We start from the raw sequence: 22,524 nt of genomic DNA, 5'->3' as shown, positions 1-22,524 counted from the left end.
CCTGACGACGTTGTTACTCGGTCTGTGGCAGCGGCAGGATTCGCTCCCTGTTACCAAGATTGGCACATCACTCGCCACGACGTCTATGGAGAACTAATTTGCCGCAAGTGGCTCTCTCGCGACGATAATTCCGATGACAATGATGTTGAAGAGGATCTACTCGAAAATCTGGACGAGTTCACGATTTGGGGCTCCGAGGATTCCGTCTAGGCAATAGTGTACCTCCTCCTAATTGTGTACCTTGCTAAGGATGAAGTGTGTTCAATTCGATTGTATACAGTGCACTAATTGGCATTTCCCGTTACTTCACGACCGGTACCGTACTGGTATATGTTTCTTACTACTTACTTAACCGTTACTTTACGATAGTAGAGAGGCACGCGAAACCTGTCACGCGGAGATAAATACCGAGGATACCGGATACCGGGGGGGGGGGGGGAACCAGGCGCCGTGTGGCGCCGCGCCGCAGCTACTGCAGCCACCATGGGCGCCCGAACATGGAGGGCATAGCAAATGAAAGCAAAAGGCGCGGAAGCGCCCACTACACTGGCTGATTGAATTTGATGCTTTGAATGAATACATACAGTAACTGTTAAGATATTTATTCACTATTCAATGTAATGCATTTGCTAGCGACAGATACAGCTAAGGCGTCTAGCCATCCTGGCACCAACGGTCCAAGCCATTTTGGTGGCGGGGGCGGATGCGGGGACGGTACTGGGGCATGCACGTGCATGCGTAGCTGCTGCTAGTTTTGCGATGCACATTCGAATCTGAGGATGGGCTGTCCTGTTTTGCCTGCGGACATGACAAGCAAGCGCAGTATTAGCAAATAGTGAACTGCAGTCTGATCACACCCGGCGACTTGAGACTCGAAGGGTCGTGCGGTCTTGCTTTGTGTGCAGGTTAGACCGCCCATCCGTAAATGCTCGCGGCACTTCAAGCTGCCGCCTCCATTCTTCGATTTGCTGCGTTGTCGGGAGGTGCGTTCGGACGCGGGGGAGCTGCTAGCGGCACTTTCAAAGGCTAACGTTATGATGTACGGTGCATGGTCTAGGACCGGAGCGAGCGGTGGAGCTACGCATGGAGAGCGCGGCGGCGGCGGTGGTGGCGGCGCTGGGTGCAGGCGAGGTGCGTTTGGGCGCTCGGGAAACTGCTCGCCGTGGTTCGGTGGCTCACGGTCTTGGTGTACAGTGTATGGTGTACCAGCGGAGCGAGAGGTGGAGCTGCGCATGGAGAGCGTAGCGGTGGTAGTGGCGGCAGCGCTGGGTGCGGACGAGGTGCGTTTGGGTGCTCGGGAAGCTGCTCGCGGTGGTTAAGTGGCTAACAGTCTTGATGTGGTGGGTATGGTGTAGCAGCTCTTCTATAGCCTCAATTGTTAACGTCACCTATGATACGTTGTTGTGCACAGTCATTCCAACGATTGATAACTGAGTAGGTAAATTATATGGTTTCAGCATACATTGTATGCTTTCCTCCTTCAGTGTCCTCTTTCATTCGTTTCTCGAGCTTAGCCTTCGGCACGCCCGTCGCCTCGTCGACTTCGTTGATTAGGGCGTAGTACATGATCATGAAGCGGCTCGTGTACATATTGGTCTCGTCGTCGCCGCACTTGTGCCGAGCCTGCACACCCGCAAGCTCGATTGCAATATATCTAACACCAATCGTAACGGGGTTCCGCGCACAAGTGGCTACAAGCCACTTGTGATTTTAACAGATAAGATACCTGTTAAAAGTTTTAGATACTTCCTCACATTGGTGTAAGGCACACCAATGGATACATTGAAGTGGGCCACCACAATGAGTGGTACACACCTACCCAAAGATCCTATTGGTAGAAAGCAGCATCTTTCTACCAATTAGAGACGTGCATACTGGCGGGGCTCTGACAGCCAGCCGCTGTCAACCCCTTTCATAGATGATAAACAGTTTTAGCAGATTTAGGAGGAAGACCAATTCACAAACAATACAGTTCTCATTTTACCTTAAACTAGCTACTTGGTGTTTTATTGATTTATATTATACTTGTGTACTCAAGTATAATTAATTTAAATTATTAATAAACTCCTACGCTTCCTCATTACACGTAGCGCGACGTGTAAGCAAAAGTAGTGAGTCAAGTTAGACCCACTACACCTGGTAGCACTTTGTAGTCCGTCCAACGACCGACTGCTTGACGTTCGTACGAGGAGTACGAACGCGGAGCCGAGAACCACATGAGCACGGAGGTGCCCATGGAGAGCTCCAATACGCCTGCAACGCATGTTGCACGCGCTGACTGCCCCCACCTGTCTGACCCAGAGTGGGAAGCCCCCCAGCGACTGTCAATAGTCATTGGAGAAGCGGCGGTAGCTACGATGCTGCGTACGCTATCGCCGACAGAACAACACGGTGTTGCTCTGGGCTTCATCATGAAGGAGCAGCGTGATGCTGCTTCCTCAGTGACGGCGTCGTCAGGGACGACACCGCGAGCTCAACCATTAAAGTTGAGCGTAAGCAATTACGTGAGAAGAGAGGACGAGCCTCTCCTCCGGTGGCTTGTCGAGCTCGACACAGCCATAGCGGCTCGACGCATCGTCGACCCGCTGTCGAAGGTCGCGTTCGCCATGTCCTGCCTTGGCGGACGCGCAAGGGGTTGGGCGTACGGGTGCCGACTCTCCGATCCTACGTGCTTCAGCACGTACGAAGTATTCAAAGAGGAGCTCAGACAAGCGTTTGAGCCCCCGCAAAACGAGTTCCGGTCGAGGGCGGAGTTCCTCGACCTTCAGCAGGGTAAGCATGACGTCCATGCTTACGCGCAGCGCGCACGATACTTGGTATCAAATATCGTGACTAACCCGATTGACGAGGCGACCAAGGTCGTCACGTTCATGAAAGGACTTAGAGATGGGCCCGTGAAGACCTATCTCTTCCGAGAGTACCCGAGTACTCTCGAAGCTGCAATCACCCTTGCCATGCAAGAAGAGTTTAGCCTGCGGCAGGCTAAACTCCATGTAAACGTACCGAGGCCGCAATCGCGCCCGGTAGCGAGGACGGGAGGTCCAGAACCAATGGACCTCTCGAACTCAACAACTGCTGGTTACCAGCAGCAGGGAGGCAACGTGCGATGCTTCCGTTGCGGAAGGATCGGTCACTTTGCACGGGAGTGCACAGCTCCCATGCCCCCTGGATGTAGCCGTCGTGGCGGTGCTAGGCATCGCCGCGGACCAACAAAAAACACGAACATCCAGTAGGCGCGGGGCGCCCTACTGATAATGCAGTCACGCGTGCCGACATCGGGCACGCGACACTGAGGACTGCAGCCCCCAGTGAGACTAGCTCTCGCTGCAAGAAGCAAGATGACAGGCCGAACCTAGTCATCTTGAAGGTTTACTCGAAGAGAGCAAGTGACTCTCTTCGAGCTTTGGTAGATTCAGGCGCGTCGAACAACTTTGTTCGACCTCGGAGCCTGCCGAGTCTTGACTTCGAGGAGGTAAATGTACCTCGAAGTCTTCTGGAAGTTCGACTGGCAACAGGTGCCATCGTGAAGACCGAGAAGCGCGTCGTGAACGTGCGCTTCTCTTACAAACAACGAGTGTTTGTCGAACACTTTATCGTCTTGGACCTGGACGATAAGTTCGACGTGGTAATGGGCATGCCGTGCAAGCCACGGCATGATCCGGTAATAGACTGGAAGAAGCGCACGCTCGTGCGCTTCGGCCGCGACAGCGGAACAGAGAGCGATGGCCCTGTTACCGCAGCGCACATGTAGTGGGTCTAACTTGACTCACTACTTTAGCTTACACGTTGCGCAACGTGTATGAGGAAGCGTGAGTACTTAGTAATTACTTAGGTTAAGTATATTTGAATACACAAATATAAGTTAAGTAAGAAAGGATTCCAAGTGACTTAGATTAGGTAAAATGAGAACTGTATTGTTTGTAAATTGATCTTCCTCCTAAAACTGCTAAAAACTGTTTATCATCTATAAAAGGGTTGGCAGCGGCTGGCTGTCAGAGCCCCGCTAATATGCATGTCTCTGATTGGTAGAAAGATGCTGCTTTCTACCAATAGGATCTTTTGGGAATGTGTGGACCACTCATTGTGGTGGCCCACTTCAATGTATCCATTGGTGTGTCTTACACCAATGTGAGGAAGTATCTAAAACCTTCAACAGATATTTATCTGTTAAACCATAAGCGGCAATTGCCATGCACAAGTGACAGTTGTCACTTGTGACCGTTGTCATGCACAAGTGACTGTTGTCACTTGTGTGTGTAACCCCGTTACACCATCCCCCCGTTAAGCTTAGACGTGTCGGTATCGACACGTCAATTAATATTGACTGCTTGTCAATTGTTGTGCTGGGGATTTCCGTGCTCATCTGCAATGAGCACGATCAAGCTGAAGACCACCATTGCAACAGAGTGTAAACTCTCTGTTGCTGAGTACAATGCGCGGTAGCGCGAGGTGCGCCGCTACCACGGGGACAGACAACACAGTGTCTGTGTATGATTCTTCGATGTCGACCACGTCTATGCGTCGACATCTCTAAGCGAATTTCTGTTGCTTACCGTGATCGGGTAAGCAGGCGCCAAATCACTTCGAGTCCTTCTCGAAGTGAGGCAAGTATTAACAACTCCACGCTGTTGCGGTGGAGGCTGGTGTCCGTCCAGGTGGCGGTGCGTATTAGCAACCGCGACCACAACAGGTATACTATATGTATACCTGAGAGCTTCAATGATCTCCGTGCTAATTATCTAGCACGCGAGTCGTCAGGCGTTGTAGATTACTACAGCGCTCGCACTACCTTCTTGCTGGTAAAGCGTGTTGGGTTTCGTACTCCTTCACCATGTCCGGAACGTCTTCCATCAGGACGTTCCGTGGTTCCCACGTGTCGTGTTGGGGAGGGAAACCTCTCCAGCGAATGCGAAAACAATCCGGACCTCGGATTGTTTTCCTATGATCAACAATTCGCTGGACGATCCAGCGAATTTCTCCGCGTGCGTCTCGCAGCGGTGGCGGAGGTGGTGGAAACACGCCCCGATGGTCAACGCCGTGTTGACCTTCATCTCGTGTTGCTCCACGACCAAGTGACGGTCGTGGAGTACTTTCAGAGCGCGGCGGTTGCCGCTCTGTTCCTTCGTGTCCCGGCTCTGGCGGTCTCCCAGACCGCCTTGAACGTGCCGGTCGGGCTGTAGGCCCGACTGTATTAACTGCTCCAGCGCGTAGTCGCGCTGGAGAGGAGGGTTTCCCCTGTCGAGTCTGTCTCTTCGGGTCAGACGAGCCACTTGGCTCGTGCTGGAGGTATGGCTTTAACCGCCCGACGTAAAAGGTCGGATGGAGGCTCATGCTAGACGGTATGTCTAGCGTGTAAGCGTTGCCGTGCCGTGCCATCACCGTGAATGGCCCGATGAAGCGCGGAGCAAGCTTACTTGCTCCGAAATCCGAAACTGCATGTTTAGGCAGGTTTTGCGTAGATAACAAAACCAATGAATCCACGTTGAATTCATTTGTGTTGCCCCTGCCAATATTATCGGCGTTCAGCTTCTGTTTATCCACAGAAGCTGCAATCGTGTCCTGGACAAACCGAATTACGGCTTGTCTTTTATTGATAAAGTCAATCGCATCCGAGCTGAACTCGTTCAGCTCGCTCTCCGCTAGAGGCCAGGCCTCTGCGTGGTTCTTCGCGGTGTCTGCGCCCTGCGCAGACCCGTGGTCCTTGTTCCTTGTGGAGTCTGTGTTCTGCACAGACTCGTTTTCCTTGTTCTGGGGGTCAGCGCAGTGCGCTGGCCCTTGGTTCTTCCTGCCAAGGTCTGCGCCCCGCGCAGACCTGGTTGTCTTGTTCCTTGTTGTCGCGGCTGACACTGTGCAGGTGTCAGCGGCTTTTTGCGACTGCTGTGTTGCAGTCGTAGATCCTCCCCCACTTAAAGTGGGAGCCACCACTCCGAGTAAACTCGGTAGACGGGGATGCCGCATGGCATTCACATAAAACGGTATATGCCCGGTCGAGGCATGCACCGAGTTGTTGATGGCAAACTCTGCCATCGACAAACACTCGCTCCAGGATTGGAACGAGTGAGCGTAGCTCTTCAAAATGTCGACGAGCACGCGATTCACGCGCTCGGTTTGACCGTCCGTCTGCGGATGGTCCGCAGTCGACATTGAAAGCTGGCTCCCAAGAAGTGTAAACACTTCTTGCCACAGGTGCGCTGTGAAGCGCGGGTCTCTGTCCGACACGATGTCGGTCGGCATGCCATGGTGTTTGAACACCATGTCAACGAACAGACGGGCCGTCTGCTTCGCGGTCACCTCTGCCGGCACCGCAGCAAGATGGTACATCTTGCTGAAGCGGTCGACGAAGACCACAATACCGGTGTTCCCTCCGCTGTCCGGGGGAAGACCAAAGATGAAGTCCAAAGACATGGACTTCCAACACTCCGACGGAGTCGGTAGTGATTGTAATGGAGCCTGCGCAAACGGCGCAGGCTTTACGCGTTGGCACACCTCGCAAGCACGGACGTACTTGCGCACCCACTTATACTGGTGGTGCCAGTAGAAGTCGCGCGTGAGAAGGACGTATGTCTTCTCACGTCCGAGATGTCCCGCAGACGGGGCATCATGATACTCGTACATGATCCTGAGTCGCAGGTCATGGTCATTTGGCACGACAACGCGGTCCGCGTTGTCGTCGACTGCATTATAAAGAAGCAGTCCGTCGTGCACCCGATATCGGTGTGCACGCGCACGAAGGTGCTTGGGCAACTTCTGACGAGCCTTGTCAGAAGGTGCTGTGCCATAGGCCAGCAAGAGTTTCGCGTCCGCGTCGTGCGCGTACGCGGCCTTCACGTCGTCCAACAGAGACGACGTGGGTGTGCTCGTTCGCATGGCGTCAATGGCATTGACGTCAGCAGCTTCTGCGTAGTCCGGCCGACGTGATAACGCGTCGGCCACCACGTTCAATCTTCCGGGTTTGTATTCGACCCGGAAGTTATACTCTGCAAAGAATGAGAGCCATCTCGCCATTCTATGTGATATGTGTGGCGACTTCACTGCGGTGCGCAGTGATGCATGATCGGTGTAGACCACAAATGGTCTACTTCCAAGTAGATACACTCGGGACTTTGCGAGTGCGTATTTCATGGCAAGGAGTTCCTTGTCATGTACCGGATAATTACGCTCAGCTGCATTCAGCTGACGCGATTGGTAGTAGACGACACGATCACGGCCCTCGTGATCGTGCTGCATCAACGCGCATCCGATCGCGAAATCGGATGCGTCACACACTACGTGAAATGGGCGATCTTGGTCAGCCACTGCCAAGATCGGTGCCTCAGTCCAGCCCCGCTTGACTGCATCGAATGCCTTTTGGCAATCGGCTGTCCAATTCCACACAGCTTCCTTCTTAAGAAGCCGTGACAGCGGGCGGATCTTGCCCGCGTAATCCTCCACGTACTTGCACAAGTACGTGGCCAAGCCAAGGAACTGTCTCAGTTCCTTGACATTTGAAGGCGTTGGCCATTCATTAATCACTCTGACCTTTTCTGAGTCAGGGCGAACACCGTTTTTCCCTACGAGACACCCGAGAACGGGTATCTCGCTCGCCCCGAAGATACACTTCTTCAGGTTCGCGTAGAGCTTATGCTTTCGCATAAGCTCAAGTAGCTTCCGGAGATGCACCCGATGCATCTCTACGTCGGTCTTCCCGTCCACAGCCCGGCTGTGGATGAATACATCATCGAAGTAGCTCGGCGCGAAGTCGCGCACCGAGCGCAACAAGTGCGTCACGCACCTGTTGAAAGTCGCAGGGGCGTTCTGAAACCCCTGTGGCATTACTAGCCATTCCCAGAGCATGACGCTTGGCGTGCTCACTGCCATGAGAGGGATATCGCTCTCACGCATTAGGATTTGATAAAATCCATCTCGCAAATCGAGAGCACTGTAAATGGTGCTCCCGGCCGTCGAATCGATGATAACATCTTTTCGCGGTATCGGCGTCTGCGCCGGTACCGTCGCATCGTTCAGCTTGTTGTAAGCATGAACGATACGCCATCCGCCCTGTGGCTTTTTGACACAGAACGTCGGAGCACTGTGCGGGGACTTCGATTCCCGCACTTGTCCTGCTTTGCGACGTCTTTCAAAGAAGTCGTCGATCGCCTTGACTTGCTCTCGCGGCAGTGGCCACTGCCGCGTAACACAATACTTTGTGCCCGGCACGAGATAAATCTCGTGCTGAATGCCCTTATCCTGCGGAAGCTCCGCTGGAATCTCTTCCGGGAGTACGTCTTTGTACTCCCTCAACAATTCGTAATAGGGACTCGACTTTAACGTGTCCCAACCTTGTTCCTCGAAGCACTCTCGCTTCGTCTTCGCACTGAGAGTGTCTTCACTCTCAGTGGTACTTCCCATGAAGAGCTGCCTCAGCTCTTCGCTCTCGCTTTCCGTTCTTTCGCTGTTCGAAAGAACGCAGACCTGCTCGATGCGTCCATCGTGCAAGTCGCGCGTGAAGCGCTTCCAGCTCATGGCTGGAAACGAAGTCAACTCCGACGCCGTCGTCGGAGGACTAGCGAGTTCCATCTCACGATACTGGAATCCAGTATCGGTACGCGTCAAGACGCTTAACGTCTCGACATCCGGCGTTTCCTCCCCAGTCTGCCCAACAGACTGCTCTTGTTGCGTCTCGGTCCCGGACCGAGACTTGCGCAGCGTTCTCCGCTTGCGCCGTCTTCTTGTTGTGCGGAGCCGGGCTCCGCACAGTTGTTCTTCTGGTCCAGGCCCGGCCGTGGACAGTTGTTCGCCGGCGGACCCTGTCCGCGGGCGCGCGGTATCAAGCCCGGCTTGACCGCATGTTCCTTCGTGCAGCCCGGCTGCACGGTAATGTGTCCTTTCGCCGGCAGACCCTGTCTGCGGGCGCGCGATATCAAGCCCGGCTTGATCGCATGGCGCTTCGTCGTGCAGCCCGGCTGCACGACAGCATGCAAATTGCGTCAGTGCGGTACGTTTGCAACCGTCCGCACTGTTTGCAGCGTCAACTCCCGGAATTGACACGCCTTTGTCACCTCGACGCCAGTTATTGGCGGAGCCCCTCATCACCGAGTGTGCGTCGACTCCCGGAGTCGACGCGTCGTCGTCGACCTGACCTCTTCGGGTCAGGGACTGTCCCATGCGCACTTCAACGCGAGTGTTGGTTCCCGGAACCGATACATCCTCATCTTCCGACGTCGGCAGCATTGCCGACGTGGATTCCTCTTGTGCGCATCCTCGCGCACCCCTTGGGCACTCCGGGACAGCGGCATTAAGCGCTGTCTCGACTGGCGAGTCGCGCGCACCTGCTAGGACAGGCATGAGCCTTAATACATGTAGGCCTTGAGCCCCCTTTCATTGTTGCTTGGTTCTTCGTCGCCGCTTCAAGCGTCTGTTAGCTTCGAACTCTGCAATCAAATCAGGAACTTGACTTAGATTCTCCACCGGTTCCCAAGTGGGTTCCTCTTCGCCCACCCACTCCACAAGAAATTGCGTCCATTGTTTGTGATGACGCATCTTAAGTAGTCGCTTGACTAGTTGACCGACACTTCCATCCGCAAGAATCACATCATGGGGTCTTGATAATCTTGATGGTTCAATGTATGGCTCCAGTGATCCAGTGTTAAACACTGGGTGGAGCTTGTTGCCTGCTTGAATATTCAGCTCGTAGGCATTATTGTGCACCTTCCGCACGACGGTATACGGACCAATCCACTTAGGCCCAAACTTAGTTGAGTCGGGTAGCCCAGTATGTTTTGGATCCAAATGTTGAGCGCTCAGGTACACTCGGTCGCCAACATCAAATGTTTGTTCCACACGGTTGCGATCGTATACATCTCGCATCCGTTCTTGCGCCTGCGCGAGTGCCTCACGGCAGCGCAGTAAGATGGATGGTTGACGATCAAAAAAGTCGGATCCACGTCGACTTGACGGCACCTTAGCGAGCTTTTCAGCTGCTAGTTGAAGTGGGTTCAACGGGATGTAGCCCAGATCAGCTTCAAATGGTGCAAGCTTGGTGCTTGAGTTGACTGTGGAGTTGACTGCAAACTCAGCGTTGGCAAGATGGATATCCCAGTCATCTTGCAAAGGTCCAACGAAGCATCGCAAATACTCTTCCAGAGTTCGGTTCATTCGCTCCGTCTGTCCGTCACCTTGAGCTCGATGAGCGACCGTCATGCTAAGCTTGGTCCCGATGGACTTGAAAACATGTTGCCAAAAAGCTGAGACGAACTTCCTGTCACGATCGGAAACAATGTTGGTTGGCATACGGTGGAGCTTCCAGATGTGATTCACGAACAATTGAGCGACACCTTCTGCTGTCACGGTTTTCGTGGTCGGCACGAAGTGACATCTCTTCGTGAGGCGATCCACAACAACCCATATAGAATCGACCTTGTTCTTCGTCCGAGGCAAGTCAGTGATAAAGTCCATAGAGATGGATCTCCATCGTTCATCTGGGATACTTAGAGGCTCGAGCAGACCTGGCGGTTTGGTTAGCCGAGGCTTGTTGCGTCTGCATTGCTCACAATCCGCGATGAACTTCTGGATCGACGCTAACATCTTTGACCAGTACCACCGTCTAGCGAGAGTCAGGTATGTCTGTTCCGCACCTGGGTGTCCACCATAATTGGAGTCGTGGCACTCGCTGATGATCTCGTTCCGAAGCTTAACATCGTTTGGAACGACAACACGGGGTACATCGTCTGCAGGAGTTTGGTACCAGAGCAAGCCATTGTCCTCTGTGTACAGCCGGTACTTCTTCCGTTGCTCACGCTTGTCTTTTTGCTTCATCGATTCGGAACGCTGCTTGATAGTGGCAAATATGGCTTGGCTCTCACGATCTTTCACGTACGCCGCTTTGATTTTGTTGACAAGTTCGGTGTTTGAAGTCACTTCGGTGATGGATAAGCTGAACGAAGTGTTGTTGAAACCAGTCACACTGCAGTCGTGGAAGTGCTTCGTTTCGGGCTGTAAGTCAGGTCTTCTGCTCAATGCGTCTGCAATACCGTTCTTCGCTCCAGGAAGATACGAGAACGCTGGTTGGTACTCCGCGAGGATATCATACCATCGCGCGAGTCTGCGGTTAGACATCTTCTGCGTGAATAGACCTTCAAGACTTTTGTGATGGCTTGTCCAAGCAGTAGATCCGGAAAGCAGCTAGCGCGTGAACAATAGCTAGTAGCTCTTGCTGTTGCGTTGGGTAGTTGAGCTCTGCTGCCTTCATCTTTCGACTTGTGTAAGCAATTGGACGCTCAACTCCGTCAACCACCTGAACCAGAACTCCACCAACAGCAAACTTGCTGGCATCCGCCCGCAGATGCATTGGTTGATCGAAATCCGGGAGATGCAGTACGGGTGGATTGCACAGCCGTCGCTTGAGCTCCTTGAAGTTCTTCAACGGTTCGTCGTTGAAGTGGATCTTGGCATTCCTCTTCTTTTGTTTCTTGAGCAGATTAAACATGGTTGCTCTCAGAGCGGCATACTCGGGACAAAAGCGCTGAACGTAGCCAGTGAGACCAAGAAAACTGTGAAGCTCTTCTTGAGTTCTCGGGACCGGCCAGTCTCGAATCGTCTGCACTTTGTCAGGTTCCATCCTTACACCATTGCGTCCCACGAAGTCTCCCAGACATGGAATCTCCGAGACGCAAAACACACACTTGGCCAGCTTGACATATAGCTTGTTGTCTCGCAGTATATCCAGCGTCTTGCGTAGGGCTTCCAAGTGGACGTTCACGTCTTGTGACTTGGTGAAAATGTAGATATCATCGTAGAAGGATCTTGTATGTTTCAACCGGCGAAACAACTTCGACGTCAACCTGTGCATAGTAGCAGGTGCATTGCAGACTCCCATAGACAACACTAGGTATTCCCAGAGTCCGTTTGGTGCTTGAAACGCCGTAAACTTGATGTCTTCTTCACGCATTCGGACTTGGTAGTATGCAGACATCAAATCCATTGTCGAAAAGTGGTAAGCTCCAGCCATGTCGTCCATGATGTCTTCTTTCCTGGTCATTGGCACACTCTGTCGGATCGTATTCGAGTTGAGGTACCTGTAGTCGTGGACAATTCGCCACCCGACAGGCTTCCGCACACAGAAAGTTGGCGCTGCGTGAGGACTGATGCTTGGTCGGATGAGCTTCTTCTTGACCATATCTTCTACCCAGCGCACAATTTCACGTCGTTGCTCTGGCGACTGCCGCCATTGCTGACGGTACATTGCCACGTTTGGATCCTGCACATCGATTCGATGCTCGATCTCGCGTTTCTCGGGTAGACCTTCAGGGAGTTCAGGACGGAACACGGTGTCCTTATACTCCTTTAGTAGCTCGTAGGCCGGGTTAGCACGAAAGCTTTCCCAGTCCGTATCCAGATAACGTTGAGCTTTGGCGCTACCAACGTTATCAGGTTGATCGTGCCGTTGTAATGAACTTGCGACGCGCTTGATCGTATCGTTCGACAAAATCAGCATGAAATCAGGTTTGTCTGGAGTTTTGGTCTTGATTCTCAGGAACTTTCGCAACTTCTTCCGCGTAATGTACTTCGTCTCCATGCCCGCTGCATCAACAACTCCCATCGTGAACATCTTCTCCACGACGCTGCTGTTACCCCCAGCGCTGCTCTTCTCCACAGTGCCTTTATCCGAGGATGACCTCGTGTCACTCCTTTCTGCCGAGTCTTTTTTCGCTGACTCGCGGTCGCGTTGCCCGCAAGCAACTCTCGGGGTATCCTTCTGCTCAGTTTCACCAGCAAGTTCAACCGTGGACCTCACATCCGTTTCCAGCGCGGCGACTCTACAGGAATCAGGTCTTTTCGCCGACAAGCCTTTCGCTCCGGCAGATCTCCGAAGCCCGGAGGCAATGACCTGTCCGCCTTCCTCGATCGGCCCACTGGTCTTGCTTGCTTGCTCCGCTTGTAGAATTTTCGTCCTTGTTCCTTCAATCCGTCGACCGCTCCAGTCGATCATAGGCTGCACATCCTCGAAGAAAGGTACCCCGAGGATACAGTCGAATTCATCTGGAATCGCATAGACAACGGCAACACAGTCGTATGCTTCCTCCAATCCTTGAATCTTGATGGATAGAGCCAGTGGCTCTAGCTCAGCTTCAACCACTTGGTTGTCTCCCAGCTTGACGCGTATGCTCTTTTCGCTGAACTTTGTCGTCGAAAGCTGGTTCTTCTCGACCCAATGTTTGGACACGTACACCGCTGTAGCTCCGCTGTCCAACGGCATAGTGGGTGTCGTGAAGCTCTTGTCGCCGACGCTAATCTCGCCACCAACGGAGAATAGCGGACGCGACTTGTACACGAGAGGGTTTTCACTCAGAACATTGATGCTGATATTCTCCAACGTTAATGCTCCAGTTACTCTGTTGACCACGGCAGGACCCTCACTCACTGACGCGGTTTGTCGTTTCCCTGCTCGCCTTGTTTCTTCTTCCACGCGTAGCAGTCGGGCTTGATGTGACCCGGTTTCTTACAGTAGAAGCACGTGCGAGTCTCTTTACCGCCCTTGGGTTTCGCGCTGGGTTTGAAGCGACCCTTTCCACGGAAAGGTTTTCCATTGTTCCGCCCTCCTTGGTTAGCTTCTTGCCCAGTCGAAGCCTTCTTGTTGTCTAGATGAACTTGGCGAGTACGGGCTTCCTCGACGAAGTGGGTCACCTCGTACTTGACTGCAAGGTCCATCGCTTCACTTAGCTTCGCTGGGTTTTGCAGCTTCACGTAGCTGCGCGTGCCCTGCCTGAGACCGTTTGCGTAGTTCAGGACTTGGTCTAGCTCGCTCATGCCTTCGACACGGAAGATGAGAGCACTGTAATCTCCGTTGTATGACTCGATGTCGGCTGTCTGTTTGAGCCGTTGAAGCTTGTCACGGAGCGAGGCTTGATAGTTCGACGACTCGAAGTGTTTGAGTGCATGCTCACGGAAATTCCCCCACGTGTACTCATCCACTCCTGTCGCCGACGACCAATGTAGGAACCATCCGGACGCGGGTTTCTCCATCGCAGATCCGGCGATTCCTGGCAGTCTTGCGCTTGTGTCTTCAACTTGGATTCCGTTGATCCGGCACGCGTTCTCGATCCGGAATAGCCATTCTCTCACGTCTTCACCACGCTTGCCCTTGAACTTAGGGAGGTTTTTTGGAACCTTGGATCGATCGGCGACCAACTGGTTGAGTCGGTCGATCTCGGCACGTAACTGTGCATTGGAGGCATCGTCGTCTTGAACAGGGGCTGGGACCAACAAGTGCTACCAGTTTATCGTTGACGATGCAGATATTGTGAAGACTATCTGTGCAGGGGCGGCCAAAACGAGAAGTGATGAGGTTGCCGCCCCACGCAGTTCAGGCAGTTGGGAGCGAAGCTCCCACGGACTGCCCTACTCTGCGTTTATACTAAAGTTTGTATAGTAGTAAATCCTACCCTAAAACATACCCTAAAATACAGTAACAACTGTTACACTTGCACTGCGGTGTGCAAGGTCAACTGTATTTATCGACTAGGATACCTTACACGCGCCGCCGCCCTGTTCAGTAGGTGCTCGCGTTGAAGAGGTCGGCTGTCATGACCTTGCCTCACGCCGAAGAGAACACGTGCTTGAAGACGCCCTCCTCCTAAGCTAACAGCTGCACCGCCTCCTTCAGCTCAGGCGCCGCCAGCAGCACCAGATCCATGTCCATCATGTACACGTTCTTGCCCTCCGCCTTGTACTACTTCTCCGACGGTTATCTCGGTCCACGTCTCGTTCAGGAGCACCTGAAATTATTCGTTCGACAGCGTGAGCGAGTCGTTGCTGTACGAGCCGCTACAGCCCGGCGCCTTCTGCTGCGCCACGTTGCGCGAACTGCCAGCCAGAGTCACCACCGCCTCGTACGGAGACACACCCAGAATCTTGATGTTGTCGCGCACGGAGATCAGTGTCGTGTTGTAGTACTCGCGCGGGGCCAGGCAGGATCTCCGTGCCGTTCTCGTTGTTAGCGTCCGTGCGACCGCCCATGAAGTCGATGGCCACGTTGCCGGTGTCGTCGAGGGCTACCTGACCCACCAGCTCGATCCGTTCGGCCGTCGACAGCGTCGGGTACGACTCCTTCACGGGCTCCAGCGGAGATGATCTTGTCCACACCGGCGTTCACCGGCCAGTTCTTCTGCGGCGAGAAGCGGCGTGGCGTTGCTGGGACGTGGCAAGAAAGCCTGGATAGCTGGGTCCTGAGACGCCTGCTAATAGCCACGCAATTCTGGCGTTACTGGGACTTGGCAAAAAAACATGAATAGCTGAGCCCGGAGACACCCGCTTGCAGCTACGGGTGTACGGTAGGTCATACGTTACCGAACAACGTAGCCTCGGTCAGCGAGTATGGAATCGAAGGATTGTACCAACCGAGAATGGCATTGATCTATTAAATACAAATTTTGTGCCTCGTAACTTGAGCCCGTTATCGCTTAATGAATACAAGCAACATCCAGATTGGCTTGTCACGCGAATATCGCCCCTGAAAGACTCAAGCAACAAGCACTGGGCCCGCTCATGTATAAAACCTAACAGGTTCGTCCCGATACATTACTCTCTTGTCATCTTATAAGTGATTAAGGGATCTGTATTTATATAGGGACTAGTACCTGCCCCTGTATCGCCCCAACTACTCTGGATAAAGTCCAGAGAGCAGCATTCAATACAGTACTCGACCTTGTTCTATAGACTGTGCCTTCGTCCCGTAAGTCGTCCCATAATACGTATCGTAAATTACCACGTAATGATAAATTACGTGCACCGCAATAAACTACGAAACTTGTAATGTATATAACGCAATGTGTTACATACAGGGACTATGGCTTTCCGAGTGCTCCACTTGCTGACCGCTGCGAGTTGAGACTCGTCGTAGCGGGTACCTCCCCACTAGCAAAGCTGACGTACTCTGCTGTAGCTTACGCGAAACGTAATCCATTACATTATCAGCTAAGTGCTAGAAGTTTTATCCACATCCCAAAGCTATACCTCCAGAACGGAGTCATGCAGTGGTACGTAACTCCTTTCGCATCGTTTCGTCTAGCACGGCTGGGCAAAGGGGCGGTAGTTCAGAAAGTTGCCTCCAGCCTTTTGTCCCTTGCAAGAGTCGCTGAACGCGCGTTGCTGGGCATCGGGAACGTTGCAACACTTCTGGTTGCCCTTCAAGTTAGGATCGATCGAGCCGCCTGACGCCTTGCAGGCCTTCTGGGTGAAGTCGGCGGTCAAGAAGCCAGAGGGCTCGTACGATTCGTTGTCCGTTGCTCCCGAGTTATCGTCTTCTATTCCTGCACACTGTCGGAGAGCACCGTGACTGAAGACAGAGGTCAGTAAGCTGGTATTTGCGCCCAGGCGTCGGTCGACAAGCACTTACGTGGGCAGCAGCAGAGCGGAGAGGGCAACGAGGACAAGCCAGACCTTCATTTTTTAGGGCCGTGTGGGAGTCGCAACTTGAGGCGGGTGGAGTCGTTTTCGGAATGAGGTGCAGTCCCGAAGCTTCACTGAGTCAGTAGACAGTTTTGCTCGCAGTGGGGCCCCTAAGCTTACGTAGTCCAACAACCCTTTTTGTCTGCTTGTGCTGTGTTGAGTCGGGCTCATCATATTTAAGTACTGTTTGAGACCCCCTGCTGAAGATGTTCAGAGGACTATGTTATGAACGTGTTTACGAACGTTATATGTATCACATATAATGGCCATCGGAGCTGTAAACGTTATCCGCGTGATAAACATGTGTACGGTACATTTAGCCTATCTACGAAGAGGTAGAAGCAAGTGGTCAGGATCTCCTCGCGTAACTGGTGCAATACCATATTGTATAGGGAGTCGGTGATCCCCAATAATAATAAAAGTATATTGCAGGCGCCGGGGGAGCGGCAAACGACGGATGCCGTGCAAACAATCCTCTCCGCAGTGATAGCCTCAGAGCACCCTAACACTACTAAATAGACGGTATCACTACAGTGTTTTGCCTCAATAGCGCGGCCATCACATCTAATAACCTCGCAGACTATATATAATCACCCTGTTTTTCACGAACAGCAAGATTCAGCCAATCACGCCATCGACAGTATGGTTCCGCCAATCAAATTACCACAACCGAGGACATAGGGGAAAACGTCAAAACAAAAAGCGTCACACTCATGTCATTGCGCGCCAAGATCACCTTGGTCGGTCGGAGCGACCGGAGCGACTCGCTCCTCATTCTTTCATTAGCCAAGCCTAACCAAGTCTACAAGCATCGAGTCTGCAATGCCGTCTCTTCCGAAGCCTTTCCAGAAGCGCCAACGCCTCACGAAGCAGCAGGAGCTGCAGATTTGTGACCTCCGCCGCCAGCTGCCTGCCATTACCAACGTTGAGCTCGCTGTGGTGGCCAAAACCAAACTCTCCCTACTGCGTTGTTGAGTACGTCCTCATGTGCGAGGACATCCAAGTGTCGCTTACTGGCGAGATGATCATCATGCGGGCTCGCAAAATCGCCAGGCTTCTAGAAATTCCGCCGTCGTCACTACCAAGCTTTACCTGGTCTTGGCTACGCCACGTGCAATCTCGCTACGGGATTCGCTGGAAGAGAGCTCACGGCGAGTCGGGTGTGGTCGACTTAGAGGCTGCAGCGCCTGAAGTTGAGCGCTTGCGCGGCATCATTGCGACCTACTCCCACTCGTAGTCGACTAGTAAAACCTCTGTCACCCCATTTACTTGAGAAATTGTATACAAAGTACGACTGCGCTATTGAGGCAAAACACTGTATTTGGGATACCACAGCAAAAGAGATATACATATTATATATAGGTACAGTACCACCCACGTTCTTTTGGTCTGCATAAAGTAAGGGAATTTGCCAATTTAGTGCACTTTTCAAAGGGCATCAGTCAAGGCGCGATAGCCGAAAGTCTACTGTGAGTTTCAGTGTGCAATATGCATGCCCAGACAGGTGTTTGTTTACTCTCTTTCACAGATTAATGCTGGTATGGAGAGGCTCTTATTGGGTAGTTTGGATGGACTGTAGTGAATGGCCTATTTCCTGCTGATTGCCAGTTTAGTGCTCCTTTTTATCTTGGTATTTGTATGAACCAGCATTTCTCAAACTGGGACAGTGTTTCTTTCGTTCAGTGGTTAGGTAACCTATAATACTCGATAAAAACGCAAACACATCAGTATTGAAAGGATATGTATCTTGGAAATAATTTGTCATTTCGACAGTGCTGACAGCTCAGTCGGTTAACGCCGCTGGCTTAATGAGGGCCCTACGGGGAGCATGGTTGTCGCGGGTTCGAGTCCCCTCGGACACGTTAATTCTCCGCACTGTTATAAAGGTATGATTATCTGCTCATCTGTGTGTGCAATTGACTTACAGTAACTAACATTGATTTGCCTGTCTGTCTTATCTCTTGACTAAACTTCAAACAGCGATTGCTCGGGTGCGCCTGGAGCATTTTCAACCTCCGTATGAACCGGTGTCAGTCGGGAACCTTTTTGCCGTGCCTTTCGAGGTTTTGCTTGTAGGTTCTCTAGTAGTTCACGGGTTAGCAATCGCCCACCAACTGTCGCTGTCTTCCGCTTCCTGCCTTTCGTACGTGGTGGTGGGAGGACGAGAAGCTGTTGTTGGACGGTTTTCTTCACGTGAAGCCAAGCGGCTTGCTTAATCGACGCCGGCGCCGCTTCATAAAGCGCCTGTACCAGCTGCTACCAACGCCAGTGCCCGTAGTCATCTCAGCTATCGTGCTGGCCTTGGCAATGATTTCCCCACGTTTGGCCGGCTTCCCGATAAGCTGTCGCCCCATTATCCACTCACAAAGGTTTTGCTCTGCCTCAGCTGTCAGGCGTGGTTGAGGGCCACGTCACTGAGACTCCATCGATTCGTCTTTCTTGCGCTTGCCTACCCACTTAATTAGCTTGCGGTAGAGTTTAGCTTGCTTTTGGTGTAGTCTCCGCGCTTCTTGGTCATGATTCTCGGGGCGAGGTCAATTTGGTAGTGATAGTCAAATAGTTAAGCTCATGCCACTAGTACTAACTGCAAAAGCAGACGAGACAAATCGGGTGGTCGAGAGTTAGCCAACAGGAGCTGTATACATAATGGCAGGTTTTACGGTTTCAAATATTTCATCCAGTAATATACCAGAGCTCGTAGGGTTTTGGCGTGATTGGTCGTTTCTATTAGTGCACTAATATGCTTCTAGTGCACTAAAGTGGCAGATTCCCTTACTTACGCATATGGGATGCGCTCTAGGATGGGATTGCTTCTTTAGGTCGCAAAGGTACAGTAGAACGGTATATTTCAATATATAGTTAAAACTGACTGTATGTGGTGTCTGGCCCATGTGTTTGTCTGTTTGTACCCTGTCATAGCTCCCAACTTAGCTACGAATTCGTTGCCCGAGACCGCTAGTTCCTCAATTGGAATCCGTTCTTATGGGGCGGGCGCTGCAGACAGTCGTCGTATCAAACGCAGTCAAATTGAAACAAACACGACTTTAAATACCACCCAACCAGTGACACATGGGATGCTATGCGGGATGGGACTTCTTGTTACCATATAGGCGAAGGTACAGTCTGTAGAACAAGGTCGAGTACAGTACAGATCACATTCAATACTGTGAGTCGACCTTGATCTACAGACTGTGCCTTCGTCCCGTAAGTCGTCCCATAATACGTATCGTAAATTACCACGTAATGATAAATTACGTGCACCGCAATAAACTACGAAACTTGTAATGTATATAACGCAATGTGTTACATACAGGGACTATGGCTTTCCGAGTGCTCCACTTGCTGACCGCTGCGAGTTGAGACTCGTCGTAGCGGGTACCTCCCCACTAGCAAAGCTGACGTACTCTGCTGTAGCTTACGCGAAACGTAATCCATTACATTATCAGCTAAGTGCTAGAAGTTTTATCCACATCCCAAAGCTATACCTCCAGAACGGAGTCATGCAGTGGTACGTAACTCCTTTCGCATCGTTTCGTCTAGCACGGCTGGGCAAAGGGGCGGTAGTTCAGAAAGTTGCCTCCAGCCTTTTGTCCCTTGCAAGAGTCGCTGAACGCGCGTTGCTGGGCATCGGGAACGTTGCAACACTTCTGGTTGCCCTTCAAGTTAGGATCGATCGAGCCGCCTGACGCCTTGCAGGCCTTCTGGGTGAAGTCGGCGGTCAAGAAGCCAGAGGGCTCGTACGATTCGTTGTCCGTTGCTCCCGAGTTATCGTCTTCTATTCCTGCACACTGTCGGAGAGCACCGTGACTGAAGACAGAGGTCAGTAAGCTGGTATTTGCGCCCAGGCGTCGGTCGACAAGCACTTACGTGGGCAGCAGCAGAGCGGAGAGGGCAACGAGGACAAGCCAGACCTTCATTTTTTAGGGCCGTGTGGGAGTCGCAACTTGAGGCGGGTGGAGTCGTTTTCGGAATGAGGTGCAGTCCCGAAGCTTCACTGAGTCAGTAGACAGTTTTGCTCGCAGTGGGGCCCCTAAGCTTACGTAGTCCAACAACCCTTTTTGTCTGCTTGTGCTGTGTTGAGTCGGGCTCATCATATTTAAGTACTGTTTGAGACCCCCTGCTGAAGATGTTCAGAGGACTATGTTATGAACGTGTTTACGAACGTTATATGTATCACATATAATGGCCATCGGAGCTGTAAACGTTATCCGCGTGATAAACATGTGTACGGTACATTTAGCCTATCTACGAAGAGGTAGAAGCAAGTGGTCAGGATCTCCTCGCGTAACTGGTGCAATACTATATTGTATAGGGAGTCGGTGATCCCCAATAATAATAAAAGTATATTGCAGGCGCCGGGGGAGCGGCAAACGACGGATGCCGTGCAGACAATCCTCTCCGCAGTGATAGCCTCAGAGCACCCTAACACTACTGAATAGACGGTATCACTATTTGGGATACCACAGCAAAAGAGATATACATATTATATATAGGTACAGTACCACCCACGTTCTTTTGGTCTGCATAAAGTACTTACGCATATGGGATGCGCTCTAGGATGGGATTGCTTCTTTAGGTCGCAAAGGTACAGTAGAACGGTATATTTCAATATATAGTTAAAACTGACTGTATGTGGTGTCTGGTCCATGTGTTTGTCTGTTTGTACCCTGTCATAGCTCCCAACTTAGCTACGAATTCGTTGCCCGAGACCGCTAGTTCCTCAATTGGAATCCGTTCTTATGGGGCGGGCGCTGCAGACAGTCGTCGTATCAAACGCAGTCAAATTGAAACAAACACGACTTTAAATACCACCCAACCAGTGACACATGGGATGCTATGCGGGATGGGACTTCTTGTTACCATATAGGCGAAGGTACAGTCTGTAGAACAAGGTCGAGTACAGTACAGATCACATTCAATACTGTGAGTCGACCTTGATCTACAGACTGTGCCTTCGTCCCGTAAGTCGTCCCATAATACGTATCGTAAATTACCACGTAATGATAGATTACGTGCACCACAATAAACTATGAAACTTGTACTACCTCCGTTCGGAAATAGATTGTAACGGGGTTACACGTACAAGTGGCTGCAAGCCACTTGTGGATTTAACAGATAGATTATCTGTTAAAAGTTTTGGATACTTCCTCACATTGGTGTAAGACACACCAATGGATACATTGAAGTGGACCACCACAATGAGTGGTCCACACCTACCCAAAGATCCTATTGGTAGAAAGCAGCATCTTTCTACCAATTAGAGACGTGCATATTAGCGGGCCAGCCGCTGCCAACCCCTTTCATAGATGATAAACAGTCTTTAGCAGATTTAGGAGGAAGATCAATTTACAAACAATACAGCTCTCATTTTACATTAAGCTAGCTACTTGGAGTCTTATCTAAAGTTAAATTATATTTGTGTATTCAAATATAATTAACCTAGTTAATTACTAAGTACTTACGCTTCCTCATACACGTAGCGCGACGTGTAAGCTAAAGTAGTGAATCAAGTTAGATCCACTACATAGATGACCATTTGTTTTTTTTTTGCGCAGCGCTCCGCCTCGTTCATATTCCTGATTATAAAATTGTGGGAGTGCTGGAGATCTAGAGTTGACACCAAGCGAGGCACAGTCCAGAGAGGCGCAGGCGTTCTTGTTCCGCCGCACTACATACACAAAAATGGATCTAAGATCTCACTTTATACTTGAGGGGCACAGGATTTGGCTTCGGGTGCTACGAGGATCCCACTTGCTGAGAGATGTTGCATCGCATGGCGATGACGTTGGAAGACTGTCCGTGCGCATCAGTTTGTACTGAGCAAATGTTCGAGCCGGTAATCATTTCCACCATTAGAATTTATGATATGCTCCATGGGCGCTGGCAGCGGGAAGCGCGAGTCCTCCGTTCAAGCGTCGCTCTCAGCCTTCGCCTCAAGCTCATCGTCAGCAACCGAGCCCTCCATCGTCGTCGGATCCCGCATCGCTTCCAGCACACGACGCGCACCAAGTCGAGCGTGGGGCGCGTAGCGCATGTACTTGCGACACAAGGGGGTTATCGGTCCGGGCACGAAAGGTCGAATCCAGCGTTCCAGGCCTC

General features: G+C 51.7%; 4 protein-coding genes across 4 annotated transcripts; 1 reads left to right on the top strand and 3 right to left on the bottom strand.

The window, feature by feature from the left end:
* Window positions 1–925: 925 nt before the first annotated feature.
* Window positions 926–1,382, top strand: IUM83_12777 (uncharacterized protein; the record flags this gene model as incomplete). Its single annotated transcript, XM_067937421.1, has 4 exons — window positions 926–983; window positions 1,058–1,135; window positions 1,210–1,280; window positions 1,356–1,382. 4 exons carry the CDS (start codon window positions 926–928, stop codon window positions 1,380–1,382), a joined length of 234 nt encoding a protein of 77 aa, XP_067788066.1.
* A 13,229-nt stretch (window positions 1,383–14,611) lies between these two features.
* Window positions 14,612–15,099, bottom strand: IUM83_12776 (catalase/peroxidase HPI; the record flags this gene model as incomplete). Its single annotated transcript, XM_067937420.1, has 2 exons — window positions 14,612–14,707; window positions 14,872–15,099. 2 exons carry the CDS (start codon window positions 15,097–15,099, stop codon window positions 14,612–14,614), a joined length of 324 nt encoding a protein of 107 aa, XP_067788185.1.
* Window positions 15,100–16,041: 942 nt separating this feature from the next.
* On the bottom strand, window positions 16,042–16,422 carry IUM83_12775 (small cysteine-rich secretory protein SCR99; the record flags this gene model as incomplete). Its single annotated transcript, XM_067937419.1, has 2 exons — window positions 16,042–16,312; window positions 16,373–16,422. 2 exons carry the CDS (start codon window positions 16,420–16,422, stop codon window positions 16,042–16,044), a joined length of 321 nt encoding a protein of 106 aa, XP_067788088.1.
* A 3,539-nt stretch (window positions 16,423–19,961) lies between these two features.
* IUM83_12774 (small cysteine-rich secretory protein SCR99) lies at window positions 19,962–20,342 on the bottom strand (the record flags this gene model as incomplete). Its single annotated transcript, XM_067937418.1, has 2 exons — window positions 19,962–20,232; window positions 20,293–20,342. 2 exons carry the CDS (start codon window positions 20,340–20,342, stop codon window positions 19,962–19,964), a joined length of 321 nt encoding a protein of 106 aa, XP_067788067.1.
* Window positions 20,343–22,524: the final 2,182 nt, after the last annotated feature.

Source organism: Phytophthora cinnamomi, assembly GCF_018691715.1.
Source record: "Phytophthora cinnamomi strain GKB4 chromosome Unknown Contig55, whole genome shotgun sequence".
NCBI lineage: Eukaryota > Oomycota > Peronosporomycetes > Peronosporales > Peronosporaceae > Phytophthora > Phytophthora cinnamomi.
The sequence above is the reverse complement of the archived record's forward strand: the minus strand, read 5'-3'. Positions and strand labels throughout refer to the sequence as shown.